General features: G+C 35.6%; 2 protein-coding genes across 4 annotated transcripts in view; one reads left to right on the top strand and one right to left on the bottom strand.

Moving 5' to 3' along the window:
- Nucleotides 1–17,360, bottom strand: part of LOC144411850 (protein FAM107B-like) — a 195,681-nt gene that overhangs the window by 35,384 nt on the left and 142,937 nt on the right. The window lies entirely within an intron of this gene.
- Nucleotides 1–17,360, top strand: part of LOC120335727 (cGMP-inhibited 3',5'-cyclic phosphodiesterase 3A-like) — a 41,563-nt gene that overhangs the window by 14,586 nt on the left and 9,617 nt on the right. The window contains exons 1-8 of one of the 3 annotated variants that reach the window (XM_039403328.2): nt 6,313–6,441; nt 9,419–9,565; nt 10,379–10,492; nt 11,353–11,492; nt 14,223–14,326; nt 14,694–14,786; nt 16,022–16,146; nt 17,057–17,131. In XM_039403328.2, coding sequence (XP_039259262.2) covers nt 6,400–6,441; nt 9,419–9,565; nt 10,379–10,492; nt 11,353–11,492; nt 14,223–14,326; nt 14,694–14,786; nt 16,022–16,146; nt 17,057–17,131 — 840 coding nt within the window. In that variant the 5' untranslated portion in view covers nt 6,313–6,399. Of the gene's footprint in view, nt 1–6,312; nt 6,442–9,418; nt 9,566–10,378; nt 10,493–11,352; nt 11,493–14,222; nt 14,327–14,693; nt 14,787–16,021; nt 16,147–17,056; nt 17,132–17,360 lie in introns of those variants that run through there. The other 2 variants (XM_039403326.2, XM_039403325.2) reach the window with 2 other exon arrangements.

Here is a 17,360-nt window from a genome sequence, read left to right as displayed (position 1 = left end):
CTCAATTGACTCATGTTAAATAGATGTGTTCAAAAAGCCTCAATGTTTAAATTGCAAAGGAAATTCATCAATACCACATATGGTTTGTAGGTGCTCCCGAAGTATGCGAACCAAGATGGCGGACATCGGAACGTAACATGGGTAACAGGTTAGGGTTAGGCGATAATTTTTTTCCAATTTTCCTTATTTAAGTCCTATTATCAGTTCGAAGACTAGCCAAGAGCCTCCCGTAGTATTTATACCTAAAATTATGGCCTAACCCTAACCTAGTACACATATTACATTCCGATGTCCGCCATCTTGGTTCGCATACTTCGGGAGCCCCGGTTTGTAGGTCTATTAATAAATGAGGTAAACAAACTTGAATAAAAACTGATTAAAATAAAACAAATCTGGTTATTATATATTGAGTACTGACTCCATGACAAATTGGAATTGTAATGAGGCTTTATTACCACCACGAATATTGAACTACGTTCTGTTGTCTGCTATCTTGATACGCTTACTTCAGAAGTACCCTCTTTTTCACTTGTTTCGGTAATCTTTTTAATATTTATTTAAATCATTTTCAGTGGTGGCATGCAATTTTCAAATCAGTAATCATACTCATATTTGAGGCCTTGTTTTTAATATTTTATATAAATATTTTTAGTGGTTGTTTGTAATTTTTTATTTCTGTAATTGTCTTACCAATATCCAAGGGCTTGGGTCTTGTTTTGAGAAAAAATCATTTTTGACCTCGTTAAGTTATTTAACCTTTTGTTATCTTAAGGAGAAAATTTTTGAGTGTGATATTTAATATGGGCCATACTCGATCATGCATAAACAATCTCGTTTGTGACATCATAGACAGTTATCTGATTCCACGCTTATCAATTAATGGTAAACAAAGTTTCATGGTGGCAGCAGAATTTCTTATGAGATTATGTATGGCCATTCCTGGCTTTACTCTTTAGATTGTGCAAAGTAAATCAAATGTTGAGATACATTTAATATTGGTATATTCGACATTTAAATGATTTATTACGAAATAATTCAAAACTCTTTTATTAGAAAATTGATTATCTTTAGCATTTTACATCTGATGGTCAGATAAAAGAGAAACTCAGTGCTACGTTATATGCTGTAAAAAGAATGTTGCAATAATCGTCGCTCAAAATGTTTCCCTCCAAAACTCTGCGAAAATTTATTATCTTGAGCATTTTACATCTGATAGTCAGATAAAAGAGAAACTCAGTGTAAGTCATACGCTGTAAAAAGAATGTTTTAACAAACATCGGCCGAAACAATTTTTTTCTCAAAAAATCTGGGAAAATATAATACCATCAATTTCTATGTTGATAATAAATGAAGCACAACCGGTGTTAGCAAAATGATGTAATTTATTAACAACATGAGTTTACCTGGTGCCAATCATGCACTATCAATTTCTATGTTGAAAATTTTCAGATTTGACAATATATCTGCTATTCCATATTTAAAAATATTATTTTAGAATGTCTCAAAATGATAAATAAATTCAGTTTTGAATATACCTGGTTTCATAACATCATGAAATATGCAACTTTAAATTTCAGAGTGATTTTAAAATATCTTTAAAATAAATTTAAAATTTTGTTAACAATTGATCGTTAGGCAAGAAATAAACTTAGTTTAATTTCTGTCACTTGAAAAAAAATAGTTCATCATGTTGATTATATAAAAATGCAACATTGCTGCTGTACCAGGTTCAGACCATAATTTTGTTCCAATTTTCCTTGTTTTAGTTCTATTACGAGTTTGGTGACTAGTCAAGTGACTCCCGTAGTATTTGTACATGAAATTACGGCCTAACCCTAACCTGATATACATACTATGTTTCGGTGTTCGCCATCTTGGTTCACATACTTCGGGAGTACCTGTTTTCTTCATATTTTTATGTTTTCTCTCGTGTTCGATTTTCAAAGTAATCATTGTTATCTGTTATCTTGAAAAATTGTCAAACAAAAGTCTCAATAGGTATCTAGATTCAATCAAAAATATAATTTTCTTCGGCCATGGATAGTACGGTACATAAAACCACCTTTAAAATATTAGATTATGTACTCCCCACACTTGGCATGTGATGTTTTATCCTTCAAAAACCTTTTTAATGCCCACTGTATCAGGCTTTTCTCCTGAAATAAACGTAAACATAAAAACACTAAATAATCTGCGAGTTTACGTAAAAAATGTCTCAAATATGTCGGTTTTGATTTTATCTTAGATTAAGTATGGTTAGTATATAAATAAAGCTTAAAAATGCTATTTTTCATCGGCCGAGTAACAGTATATATATCATAAAGAGTAAAGTTTTTGACCGAAAAAATTGTTTTTTAGGAGTTTTATCAAAATCATTTTTTTTATTATTTTCTGAACCAATTTCTGGCGTAGTTATATGTTGATGATGAATAGCTTTCTACTGTATTGTTTGTCTGAGGTAGTGCGGCTCTGGTGTTATGAAATGTCGTAAGAATACAAAGTGAACGAAAAATAGAATCAGTTTGAAACTTATTCTAGAGAGATGTAACTTTTGTGCGAAGCGACATAGATTACTAAACCTTTGAGTACAAAAATCAGACACAAGAAGTTTATGGGTTTGTTTTTTCTGGTCACCCTGTTAAGGGGGGCAGCCACGAGTTTTCAAAGGGGGTGGGCGTCCTGAAATCTCTAATTGCTAAGTTAGACTGAAACAAGTAGCAGCTGGAAGCTGGAAAGTTTTAAGAGTTTTTAAGAGCCTTCGGCAGGGTCTAAAAAGCGTTCCAACCTCTGAAAAATTGCTATGTATGTCACAGAAAAATGATTATTTTTCATATTTCAAATGGTCCTCGCCAAAGAGATACAAAAAAGACAAAGGGGAAATATATGTAGAAAAAATGAGAACCACCAATATCGACCGTTATTACTGGTCTTACGTTCGATTATTTGCTGCTAAAGCAATTATGGAAATTGACAGCTCCGTTAGCATTCAGATCAGCTGGGTAAAGAGTCCTAAATTGGCAAAATGGGAATATGTATAAATACTACTGCAAAGGCATAATTTGTTAGTCCCACAAAAACCACATATTTTAGAAGAGGATTCGGAATTTGCAAGCTGCACACCACAAACATTCCTATTTACTATTAGTCATCATTCACGTCACAGCAAATGAAAATCAGCAAATAAAGATTCGTTACATTTGTCCACGCTTTATACATATATAAATTACATTCCTACAACATAATTTATATATGTGACATGTCTGGTCCTGGGGTATTGCCAAACGCTCATCGATTGCAATTTAGCTTCAAATATTTGTTTTTAGCATCTGACATTCAGGATTATTTGATTTGCGGCATTGTTTGATTACATTGTGATGTCGTTTGCCGGCATTATGGTGTCACACACATTAACATTGTTATCTGAAAAGCATTGTAATGAATTTGTACATAATTGTGATGTCAGAATAATAATCTGTAGAATATTGATTTGAACTGAATTGAATGCATTGTGATGTGGTTCAAACCATTGTGTGGTAATAATAATGTTTGATTTTAATCAATAAATTTTGAAATGCTGGATTGAAAAGATGTCGGATATTTGCTTTTATCTCTTGCAGGGATTACTATTTATGAACAAAATTTACATTTAACTAAATTTATTCAAATTAATTGAATAATAAAATTAAAATTATTCAATTCACATGCTACGGGAGTATGTGAACCAAAATGGCAGACATCGGGACGTAGTATGTGTACCAAGTTAGGGTTAGGCCATAATTTTATTTCAATTTTCCTTATTTCAGTTCTATTACGAGTTTGTGGCTAGCCAAGTGACTCCCGTAGTATTTGTACCTGAACTTATGGCCTAACGCTAACCTTGTACACACTACGTTCTGGTGGCCGCCATCTTGTTCACATACTTCGGGAATATCAAGTAGTTTGTCTAATTCAATGGTTCCCGAACCACGACTCACGGGCTAATTACGGCCAACGTAACGATTTAAAATATGGCCCGCCGAACTTGAGTGAAGTATTTTAGCAATTTATGTTTTTACTATTTTTGCGTCATTATCACAACATGTGTGTATTCATAAAAATTTAGTTTGGTGTCGTCAATATACGTACCGGTATCAGCTTCTTGCGTCACTCTCCGGAACCACTGGTCTGATCGATGACAGTCCTTATGTAAATTGGTAAATTGCGGCCTTGCATTCAAGCAATTAACCCTCCTCACATCAATTGTTATTGGCCTCTGCACTCCTGTATTATTATTATTATGTTTAATGCATTACTAGATTTGATTGGGTTTAAGAAACATGACATATTTTTATTTGGTGAATTGTAGCGTAATTGACTCGTCACTTATATATTCAATAATTGTTGACTCCTGCATCTCTGAACTATTATTGTTGGGAAGTCTGGTGAGCAGATTCTTCACAGATTACCAACTTGAGTGTCTTTGTATAAATCCAATGTTCGTAAATGAAGCATAACACATTTAACCTAATGTAAGTCTAACTGTTAGAAAAGAGAACAGTTAAATAGAAAATAACACAAACATGTTTGATACAGGTAAGGAGAAATGGCATAGAAACAGGATGGCAGAAATGGCATATCCCTATAATTATCAAGTTAATGCATCGCAAGCTAATCCCTAATAAATGACCCCAACATATATTTATTCAAACTGTTGCACTCAGGTAATTGATGCTAGCTACCAGTTGCATTGATCAATCTTTGACTCTGGGCTCTTGGCTAATATTATGTTTAATTTCTTACGAGATTTGATGGGTTTAAGTAACATGACGATATGTTTATTTGGTAAATTGTAGTGTTATTTTTGAGTAGTTGACTTGTCATTTATGTGTTTAAATTAATTGTTGTCCCTGCACCTCTAAATCGCGAGCTATTTTCCTAATAAATGACCAGAACATATATTTATTCAAGGCGTTGCATACAAGTTATTACTCTAAACACCACCTACTATGATAATTATTAATTCGTAAGTAAGATTGGTGATTTGGTAATGGATAACAAGAACATATCATTAAATGTAGGGGAATTGATCAATTAAAGAAGTACCGTATATGCTCGTTTCACCGCCCGATCTTGGTTAAGGGCCCGTTTGAATAGCCGCCTGTGTGAACTGAACATAAAAATAAATAATCTGATTTTTCAGTGGTAGAGAACAATAGGAAATAAGAAGCGCTTTTGTCACAGCACTGTTGAATTTTAAGCGCTGGTAGATAACACTCGCGCCTTAGGTGTCCAAAAGTCAAAATTTTTGTTATTCTTGTTTAAATCATACTTGAGAACTGGAAATGACAATATATTTTGTTCATAATTTTACTTTAAAAATAACAAGCGCCCGTGCTTGAATAAAGGCCCGGTTAGTGAGTTGGTTGAAAAAAATATGGGCCCGGACTACAAAAGGAGCAACTTGTGAATTGGCTGATAATTAAGGTTTCTGCGAGACAAACTACTTACCTTTCTTCTATTCTATGCCGGCAGTTCCCAACTTGGGGCCACAAGCCCACAAGATTGGTGATTTGGTAATGGATGACAAGAACATATCATTAAATGTAGGGGAAATTGATCAGTTAAAGAAGTACTTGTGTATTGCCTGATATTTTAGGTTCCTGCGAGACGAACTACTTACCTTGCTTCCTATCTATGCCAGCCCCCCACGTTGATGGCCCACAATCAAGGCGCAAAACTGATTTTACTTTCCACTTGACAACACAACTTCCCGTTCCTCTTAGTTCCATTGCTTGATAAGGTTATTTCACAGGGTGTTTTCACTTGGTTGAGCATGAATTGTTTGAACATAATGGGATTTGGAATCTACAAATCAAAATAACACTGGGATGATGAACAGGAGAGCCATAAGTGCTAATTGTAATACTCGAACCTGCAAACCCACACAGGGTAATCTGAGTTGCATTGGCAAACATATTCTTAACCAATGGCGTAGCCAGGGGGGTGGTTTTGCGGGTCGACCCCCCCTCCCCCCTTTTGAAATGTAAAGCAAATAAAATCATTTTTCTGTATCATAGATAGCAATTTCCCGTAACTTGAAATGCTTTTTAGACCCCAAGACTAATAAAAACGCGCATATTCCAGCGTTCGATCGGAGCTGATAGCTGTTTCGATCTAACTCGGCAAAATAAAATTTTAGAAACCCCCCTTTGAAAATTTCTGTCTACGCCCCTGTTCTTAACGCTTATCATGATGTGCCACACCCGCGGGTCTCATGCTAACTAGTCAATAAATTATCTTATATCATTATCATTTCACAGATTAGTAATGATTAGATATGTAAAGTAGATAACAGTTTCACATGAGATAAGATATTGTGGGATCGTGTTTTTAAAAATTTCTCTCATACATTATTATATCATGAAGATATATGAAGTTATGGACGACCAACAATTGGGCCAGGTACAATTTCTGATAATTATCTCTTTATCTCTGGACTCCTATTACTTTGCCCTGTTTCAGGCTCTAAATGGGATTATTTAGCTCATTTGTTCCGAAACCGCTTAACTCTTTGTTTTATTCCTTCTGCGATCTAGGTACCGACAATTGTTACATCATCATCACATTCTAAGCATGTGTATATTCGTAACAATTCAATTATAACAATATACTTATCGGCCCTGTGCGGGCGCTCCACTCTTTCGGCTCACAAATATCCTTTCGCTTCTAATTTTGGCTCCTGATCAACTTATTTAGCCTGTGATACAAACATAATTAAGACCTGCGCTGTAAACATTTGGTTGTCACTGCCACATCATACTTTCCCCTTTTTTTTAAACTACCGTTTATTTCTAGATATTTCCTAAAAATTCATAATTTAATAAAGATGTATATTAAGCATTAATAAAATATAAAAGCCTTTCAGAATGTATGGTTTAATATTTTTATGTAGATATGGATTTTATATGCACAGTTTCAAGTATTGAATAGTATTTAAATTTTATGAATTTTTTATTAAAACTGTATATTCCCAAAGAAGCATTCTTATTTTATTAAACGTAACCAGAGTTATAAAACTTCCAATATATTTATTGGCTTCCGACATTTACTGCTTGGTCAATATTTGTGGGTTTTTGATGTTTATTTGAAGATTCAATATTTTTATGGCTCTTAGGTCTTAGTTGGGATTCAGTTGTGAAAGGTAGTGCAGACACTCTCTTAGGTCTCAGGTGGGATACGGTTCGAGATAAATATTGTGATCTGTCTGTAGTGTGCATGTGTTAGAGCAGGCACAGGCCAAATGCGGCCCGCTGGGTAATTCAATCTGGCCCGTCTGATGCTGTCACAACTAAACTAAAACCAAATTTTGCTGTTTTAGCCGAAAATAGCTCAAGGAATTTGTTGGGATTGCGATCAAATAGAGTTTTGGCATGAGGCTTATCATTTTCCACTTTTGCTTTCGTAAAACTGTATATTGTCCATAAAACGTAACTTTTACTCCATACTTACATTGCCCGCCTGTCTAGATGGGCAAAATTTTTGGCCCTTCGTTCGAAAACGTTGCCCACCCTTGTGTTAAAGTATAAAGTTCTTACTCAGTGGGCCGAGGGCCATTGCAGGGCCACAGAAACATTTCCAGATGGGCCGAAAACCTATGTTATTAATAAATTTAGTTATATTAGATCAGGGGTGGGCTACTTCTTTAGTCAGCAGGCCAGATGTGGGAAAATGAAGTCCTTGTCGGGCCGGATTATTACAAAAAATACTTCTGTATCCAATCTTTGTTAAATGCTCGACAGTCTGTCAACTTTACGTTCCTGGGATATTCTATAGTTAATAAAACTTAATATGAAATCTTATTTCTAAAATCTATTTATATTTAGAATCTAGAACTGATGACAGTAGTGGGGAATGTTTACAGCGCTCTCTGCTTTGACCTTATATTGTTTGTTTAACAAGCGTGCTAACGCAATTGTTTGTTCATTAAGGCAATTGTTTATTTCCCCAACTCTCACTGACAGTGCAGTGAGAGTAGAATGATCGGCAATTTTCAAAAATGAAGGGTCGGACCACATTACAGAGTGTAGTTGGATACAGTCAGCGGGCCGGTCAAAATCTCGTTGCGGGCCGTATGTTGCCCACCCCTGTATTAGATGGTAGTAACAATGATTGATGATGCTGTTTTTTGCTACAGGGCGGCAATTTTCATTCTAAATAATAAAGCGAAATTGTCTCTTTTTGCAGAAAGAATTTTTTGTAGTTTTTCCCTATATATGAAAAACTTGATGCGCCACAAAATTTTTGCGTTGTGTAAATGAGCCATGAAAGAAAGATTGAAAAGATCGAAAACCAAAATGTGCGGCGGTCAGTATAGGTGTAGTAGGGATTTAGATGTATCTTTCGAGCAGTGCTCGGTAGGGCTGTCCAAAATCGAATGATTTTTTTGATTCGAATCGAATATTTTCGCCGAATCGAACCGAATAATCGAATATTATTGCGCAATCCAAAATCTGTCTCTATTATAAAATAAACGCCTGTCCTTCGATGTTGTGGAAACGTATGTGCAGTTACATCTTACTTACTGCTGGTATTTTGCAATACAATGTTTTCAGCTTTTCAGAACCACTGTCTCAGATAAAATAGGGTAGAATATGCGGCGGTCAGTATAGGTGAAGTAGGAGTTCAGATGTATCTTTAGAGCAGTGGTCGAAAAATTTTTTTGAAGTGGAGCCCGAATAGTAAAACGTTTGAAGGCCCAACAATTTAATTGGAAAATTTAAATTTAATCACGTAATAAACTTACAAAAGGGCGTATAATTGGTAATTGGAACAAGTGCGAATTGGTGGTACAAGTTGTTAGCTTACGCAATTTAAATGATGCAATACAATAACCATATACGCAAGAATGAACATATCAGAATTCGTGTAGGGGCGTTTCAAGCTCATACCTTAGTGTTTTCAAACTATTAATGAAGTAGCCATTTTGTTGTTTTTATCGGTACTCTTACTAATATGGTATAGTAGTCAGTGGTTCCTACTCGGAGTAGTCAGTGGGGTGCCACAATACTAGCTGCAAAACTGACTTTACTTTTCCGTTAAGAAACTTTCGGTTTTCATCCATTCATTGCTTGATAAGGCTATTTCACTTGATGTTTTCACTTCGTTGAGCATTAAATACTTGAACATATAGGATTTGGAATCTACCAATCATATAAATACCGCTGGAATAATAAACAGGGTGCTTGCTCTATGAGTGCTAAACACCTCCGGAAAGGAGCCACAAGCCATAATAGGTTTGAAACCATTGGTTTAGTTATTTGTATTTGTGTGATACAATATTTATGGTCACATTATCAACAACAACACCAACTTAGCGAAGCGATCTGTATGTACACTGCATGTCTAATGAGTTAAATAATGATTTTTTTTTATTTTACAGACTGTAATGTCTTCAGTACTCGTGGAAACCTCCGTGATTGCAGATTTGCACACAGCGTTAAATGAGCTCTCTGTTGCCTCCAGTGCAGGAAATTCAGACATTGAAAAATGTGCGAGTCGTATGCAAAAACTTTTAAAACCATACAGGGTAAGTTATTAGCATAAGTAAAGATGGGTGCCACTTTACTTACCGCACCTCTGTTTTAACGTCACAGGGGATAATTATGTTTAACAGTGTGGCCAACATGTCGACGCGTCCCGAGTAGTCGATCGCATCTGATGTTGAGTGAATTTAATATATTACATCACAAAAATGACTTGAACCAGTTCCTAGCATGTGTGTTTTAAAACGGGAATAATAATACTATTTAGCAATGTTTTTTGAGGAATTCTCAGCACTTGCGACTAAAAATTAGGCAGATGTTAGATTTGAATTGCATGATTACTTATCGATTTTAATCGGTAAGTATGTTGATAGGTATTTGTATGTCTGTTTGTCTGTTAGATGCACGCGATATCTCACGAAAGCGAGATTGAATCTGCTCCAGATTTTGCATGCGCATTCATCTTATCTCGGACCAGAACTCTATTGATTTTGGGTGAATTATGTCGTAAAATTAGCGAGTTATCAATCAATTATTGATATAGTGATCTAGATTTTTGTAAAGCGAGAGAATTTTGAGACCCGCCGAGTGTGTGTGTGCGGTGCGCAAGTTACAAGAGCGGATGAATCGAAACCGCAGTTTCTGTTTTGGGTTTCCAACCGGTATTCTCGTTTATCTGTTCATTCAGTATTCATTCGTTTTTGTGTGTGACCTCATTACCAATCAGTCGATCGCTAGCTATTTTGGTGATTTTAATTGATCGCGGTCGAAAGCAGGTTGGCCACCGCTGATGTATAAAAAGTACTCTTGGCGAAAATCTGCAAAGCATGATAATCAAACAAATCTATTTATTTCAGAATGAAAACTTGTGTCCAAGTCAAGTAGTCTGGCTTCATGATTCGATCTCTAGCACCTCCGATGGATCGGATGATGAAGAAATAGCAAGAGGGAATAGATCCAACTTCAATAAGGTAAGTTTGAATGATTTTGGATTCAATTTAACACTGAAATAACAGCGCTCCAGAAGTGTGTGTACCAATATGATTTTTTTTTTTGAATTTTATTTCAATTTTCCTTATTTTAGTTCTATTACGAGTTCGGGGACTGTCTGTGTTAGCCAAGATAATAAACCCCCTGCCCATAGGTTTCAGTCCCTTTACACAACTTGATGTGAAGTAGGCGAACAAAATTAGTTACCTTTATATTGAATAACATACTTCTGGAACGCCGAATTCGAACACTCTCGCTACTGGCTTGGCTGTATAAATTTGGTTTCTACAGTAATAACTACTTATCCTTACTCCATGCTCTTGTGTTTGTGAATTCATATGTATATAATGCAAGGATGCTGTAGTGAGATTAAAGAAGACGTGCTCATCGTTACTCTAGTTTGATTCAAGATTACTATTAGGATTACTAAAATGAAAGAATACTATTCTAAAATAACTTAAAATATGTGATAAACTGCCGTCGTATTTTTGCGATCTTGGGATTTGTCAAACTTGATTTGTTCTTTCGCACTCAAGATTCGTTTTTAAGATGGCGCCGTTTAAATAATCACAATGTCTGGGCAAAATACGAACAATTGAAATTTATTTTATTGCATTCGGCTCTGTCAGTAGTTGCAGATTCATGACTTGTATTAACCCTATTAAAAAGGTTCAGCTTTTAAATTAAGTAAAGTACTTTTAACTTGCTCAAGGATATTAATCTGAAATTAAGTACTTTAACATTTATTTTGGGGCTCTGTGAATAGTACCTTTTCAAGGGCTTCGCAACACCAAAAGTTTGAGAACCCCTGGTCTAATACATATTGTATTTCTGTTTCCAGAGAACGTCGAGTCGCCGTCAAGATTGGCCGAATAATGATGGCGGGGTTTGGACAACGACTACTTCAGCCACTGGATTGCCGTCCCATGAACCTGGTCCTGTTAAGTCAAAACGCCTACCCAAGATACAGAAAACACCCTCGTAAGTTTTTTTTTTTTGAAGTGATGGGTGCATAGGTAGGGGGTACAAAAGTCTTCTCCAAAATACAGGAAATGTCTCATGCCTTGGGAAATACTTTAAATGCCAAAGTTTTTTCACTATTGGGCAGTTTTTTTTCAAAACTGGGATGTTGCATGAATGGGGGTTAGGGTCTTGGTGAGGGGGCTCCACAAACTCTCCCCTAAAGTACAGACAATGTCTTCTGGCTTGAAATAAACTTTTGAAAAGCAAAATTATTTTGACCATTGGGTGTCTATTGACAGTCAAATTAAGCGTCTCCCTGAACTTTAATTTTTTAACTTGGTAATTAGGTTTCGAGCTGTATTGGAGTGTCTTTTCCAAAACGCTGGGCACCTCCACAAGATATCAAAAACATCTCCAAAAATTATAAATAATTTTGTTTGAAATTCGGATGTGTAGAGGGTGTTAGGCCAAGATATGCATTAGGTTTGAATTTGTTTTCGATTCCCCTTTTATCTGTTCTTCAAGATTATTAATCGCTATGACGCTGGTGTGCCCTTTGATTATAAAAAACATCAAAATTTGGCTTATTAAAAACAGTTTAAATCCACCGAATGTGATGTTATTTTAATAGAAGTTGCGATGGATTTTGGAGATTAAGATATTATGTGAATTACAAAAATGACAATCTATGGTAATGTAGACCAAATACCAAATGATAATTCAAACCTGTTATTTATACTTCCTTCAACAATTTCATTGCATTGCCCATTTTAGTCATCTTAGTGTTCATATACTTGATCATTGTTACGAGCAGATTTTGTAATAACAATGGCAGTTACTCATTTTTGTTCGCTAATTTTACGTAATATCTTATTCTGTAACCTCCCACGTATTTTTTCTTCCGTCACAATGAAAGATATCATCACATTTAAATGGATTTCTGTCATTGGCTTTTCTCTTACCCAGGATAAATATATAAATCCTATCCTAACTCTAGTTGAACAAATTTTTGAGTTTCAAATTTGTTGTCGTGTTGTGTGTTACAACTGGCCATAATTGATCGGGATTTAAAAAGTATATATATTTTTCTCGTCTAATGGACAAACTGATTTCTGATTTTAAATATATAAATTTGGTTGAGATCACTAGAGGGCTTTTTATTTTTTTAGATTTCTAAAATTCACTCGAATCTCAAAGGATCCACTATTTTACACCAAATCTTTTGATTTTTTATTATCAATAAGCACACTTTCATATGACATTCAGAAACTTTTTCCTATGACATCCAGTATTATACTTATACGATTTTTCATATTTGTCCTTCCTGCTCAAATATATGAACATTGTTTTTGTTTATTTAAGGTAATATCTTAAGCTGCGACCTCCCTCGCAATATTTTACTTCCGTCACAATCACAGATTTTAATCATATTTAAATGTTTTTTTTTTTTTGTTTTTTTCGGGAAACCCCTTACAGATTTTCAATAATCTGTAATAATACCTCATATACAGAATTCTGAGTAATTTGTAATTCTGCTTAGGCTAAATCAAGGGTGCGCAACATTTTTATTGCCGGGCCATATAACCAACTTCAGACATTTAGCAGAGCCACACAATAATGCAAGATGTATCTCTTAGCCCTGACATGGGCAAACTACAGCCAGAGGTCCCGTATACTTGAAATTGTTTTTCTTCTAAATTTCCCATAGGAATCCACCATTTACCCCAAATTTTTTGATTTTTCTTTATCAATAGGCTCACTTCCATATGACATTTAGACACTTTTTCATATGACATCCAGTATTATACGTCTTCCAATTTTCTTACGCATTGTTTTTGTTTATTTAACGTAATATTTTAATCTGCGACCGCCCACGCTATATTTTACTTCCGTCACAATCACAGATTTCAATCATATTTAAATGGATTACTCTTGTTCTGTATTTTATCTAGAAACCCCCTTTATAGGAGAAATTTCAAACTAAATGAAATTCTCACAAAATTTGGACAAAAAAAAACGGAAAACAATTATTGAAAAACATTTATCTTTTATATCAAAAAATTGAGTGTTACAAAAATACAAATAAGACAAGAGAGCTATGCTCAAATATATGGACACGTAGCGCCACCCAATGACAATAATTTTGATGACGTCATAGCGAAAAAAAATAGTAATAGCCTTCTGGAGAAAAATTTTATCTTCAACCACTGAAAATTTCAAAGCAATTGGTCCAGCATTCGAAGAGAAAAGCGATTTTTTAATGATAATGACGAAAGAAAATAACAACAACAACAAAATTTTGAAACGATCGTTATGGCCACTAATCGTGTCCAAAAATGCATTTATTAACACTTAGACTTGGTTGGATCTGAAATTTCTAATTGCCAAGTTAGTAACAGCTATCAGGCTCAACTGAAGGCCATGTATGATACGGAAAGTGTTTATTTTATTTACATTTCAAAAGGGGTTCCGACACGTCTAAAAAAGTTTTTGGCTAAAAAAAATTGGTGCTCGCGAAGTATGCGCACCAAGATGTCTCATAACCTGAACCCTAACCTGGTACACTTACTAGGTTCAGGTTGTGCGTCATCTTGGTGCACATACTTCAGGCGGTCCAAAAATTGCTATATATGGTGCAAAAAAATGATTTTTTTTGTTACATTTTAAAAGGGGGTTCCGACCGACTAACCCCATTGAATACACCCTTTCTTGGAACCTTTCTGTTTTAATTTCTTTTTTTATTTTCAGAAATACGCCTCACGATTCCCGATGCAGTTCTCCTATCAGCGGTAAAGACGTCGGAAGTTTATCGAGACGACGAACCATTCATAATATAGGACCCTATAGTCCAGGTAGGGTAGTGTTGGTTTGGCTGTGTTCCTAGCGAACTTTTTGTGTATATAAAGTAAATCCTCGCATATAAGCTGACCTCCTTAAAAGGCCCTTAAACGATAACCGGAAGCTGTAACCGACCAGCGGGTATGTGAACCACCCTACGACGTCGAAGAGTTCAGCAATCCACTCGCACATAACCATTCCCGCATGGGTTTCGAACCTGCGAACCCACGCAAAGTAGTCAGAGGTGCGGTGGCTAGCATATTCATAATGCTTAGCGCAATGCGCCACACCACCAAGCCGATTAGATATCAATCGTTGCTTGTGAAGGCCTTGTTCAGAGCAAAAGGCACCAACAGGCAATAACAATAGTCTTTCTTTCAGGTCGGTCTCAAACATTTTTTTCTTCTCAAGAAGAATCTGGCAACCCTGGACACAAGGAGGGGAAAGATGGTCGAAGAAGTAAATCATTTTCGCGTATGAGCATGCTTTGTTGCATCAATTTATTTTCTTCACGCTTTTATTAACATCATTTTGTGCTAAAATTTTGTCTTAAACGCAAAATTTTAGGTGTAATTGTGCCACAGTGTTTACTAAAACGCCTCTAATTTCAAGCTTTTTAACACTTCAGTGCTCTGTTTCAATTCTAGCATAACCCCATCCCCCCTGTAAAAAAAAATGGCTGCGCTCCTTGGAGTTTTTGGAAATGCCCTTACTCTGTGTCACTATCAAATTCTTGCCTACAAAACGGATTCTAACTCCCGATTTCTGCGCAGCAATTCCAACAGCAAAATCTTTCGACGCTAATAATTTGGTTTCTGCAGGGCTAACTACTTATGCTTCTTTTTTGCCGGCGGATCTGTATGCGTATAATGCAAGGATGCTGTTGCAAGAGTAGAGATAACAATCCTAAGTGATTCAACAGTCTTACTGCACACTAACACAAATGTATTTCTGTAACGTAACTTCCTCAGACATACATCAACTATTAAAGAACTATGTTTAATGTTACAGAAATATATTTGTGTTAGCGTGCAGTAAGACTGTTGAATCACTTAGAATAAAAATCTTTGGTACTCCTGTAGTATGTGTATAAGGTTAGGGTTAGGCAGGTATTCTCAGGTACAAATACTACAGGAGTCACTTGGCTAGTCATCGAACTCTTAATAGAACTAAAACAAGGAAAATTGGAATCAAATTATGGCCTAACCCTAACCTGGTACACATACTACGTTCAGATGGTAGACATCGAAACGTAGTATGTGTACCATGTTAGGTTTAGGTCATAATTTTTTCCAATTTTCCTTGTTCTAGTACGAGTTCGGGGACTAGCCAAGTAACTCCCGTAGTATTTGTACCTGGATTTATGGCCCAACCCTAATCTGGTACACATACTACGTTCCAGTGTCCGCCATCTTGGTTCACATACTTCGGGAGTATCAAAAAAAAAATACAAACGGGGTGCTGTATATTTTCATTTCTATCTCTGATTTTGAGATTTGGTGTTCACCTTGATCTAACCAAGTTCATTCAGTGTTCACTTCAAGTAATATAACCTCACCTGGGTGTCATCACTTGATTTTATTTTTGTTAACATTTAAAAATCAATAGTGTTCACTTTACTTTGTAATCACATTGTAGTGTTCACCTTAATATTTTGATTTTCAATTGTGTTTCTTTCCAATTGTATTAAATAACTTAATCTATTTCAGTGTTCACTTCGTCAGATTATGAAAGTTGTGACAACTTACTAACTGATGGAAGCGAAGGAGAAACTGTGAAACAAATGCCAGATCTTCAACAACCAACTTCAGCCGGAAGAAGGGGAACACTAGAAGTAAGCGTAATATATCTGAATGGTTGGCGAATGTTAACTCAGTACAGAGCTAAGATCTGAAACCCGAAATTCGGGTTTGGCCTGAAATGTCAATAATTACGTTTGGTTTTGGTTGGGCTTCTCTATTGCTGACTTTTTTTAAAAACGAGGCGTTTCAGCCGTGTTTTGGCCACGAGAGACTGTGGCCTGCAAAAAACAGAAGTTGCGTCATCAACACGACACATACTGTACTAAACTCTTGCAGTGACGATTCAAAAAACTCATGAATAAAATATGAAATTTCGGGTTTGCTTCGGGCTCGGGCCTGCAAATCCAGTTAATTAGTCAGGCTCGGGTTTAATACCCACGGGCCTGGGTCGGGCCGGGCTAGTTTTTTGGGCCCGGTCTTACCTCTAAATATAAACGTATATTTAAAAATTCATATTCGGAACAAGAACCAAACTAACTCCCAAGACATACCAACAGGAATACAGTACAGGTACAGAGAGCGCATGGCTACTTCACCTTCAAAGCTGGTTGGTCATGATCAGTCATCTGTGACTTATGACATCACAGGTCATGCATGGCCATCTGGGAAAGTACTAGTTGCCAGAAATACAATACAGATACAGCAAATTCTGTTTTCTTATTGTATTCATAAGAGAAATGGCCAAAACAAATTGAATACTCAAATCAATCTGACATTAAATTAATATTCCCGATTTTTAAATCTTCATTCTAAAAATGAACTAGAATTTTTCAATTATTTATTGTATTTCTCACTCTTAACAACTTTAAAATTTGATTTCTTCAGCGTCGTTTTTTGAACGAATTGGAGTGACAGTCTGGCGTATCCTTCCCCCTATAAATTCATTCCCTGCTTATACTTAATTTCAATTTTTCAAAACACGAAATTTTTTCTTTTTTTCAGGGATCATCGCACGACAATGAGCAAAGTCCGAAGATTAGAATGTTGATAACTGAGCCGACCATAGATGAAGGAAGCGTAAGTATAAGTTTATTACGAATCCATAATCAGCATAACACTAAAAAGATGGTAAAAACAAATAAATAAAAACTGATTATGAAATCAGGAGAGCAAACTAAATCTTAGATAAAGTTTAAAACGTACAGAATATAATATGGATGGTTTTGTCAAGAAGAAGTGGCGCGTGTTCACCATCTAAAATTGTTAAATTTATCCACTCACACACACACGTGCACACACAACCAAA

This window comes from Styela clava, chromosome 2, assembly GCF_964204865.1.
Source record: "Styela clava chromosome 2, kaStyClav1.hap1.2, whole genome shotgun sequence".
NCBI classification, from domain to species: domain Eukaryota; kingdom Metazoa; phylum Chordata; class Ascidiacea; order Stolidobranchia; family Styelidae; genus Styela; species Styela clava.
The sequence above is the reverse complement of the archived record's forward strand: the minus strand, read 5'-3'. Positions and strand labels throughout refer to the sequence as shown.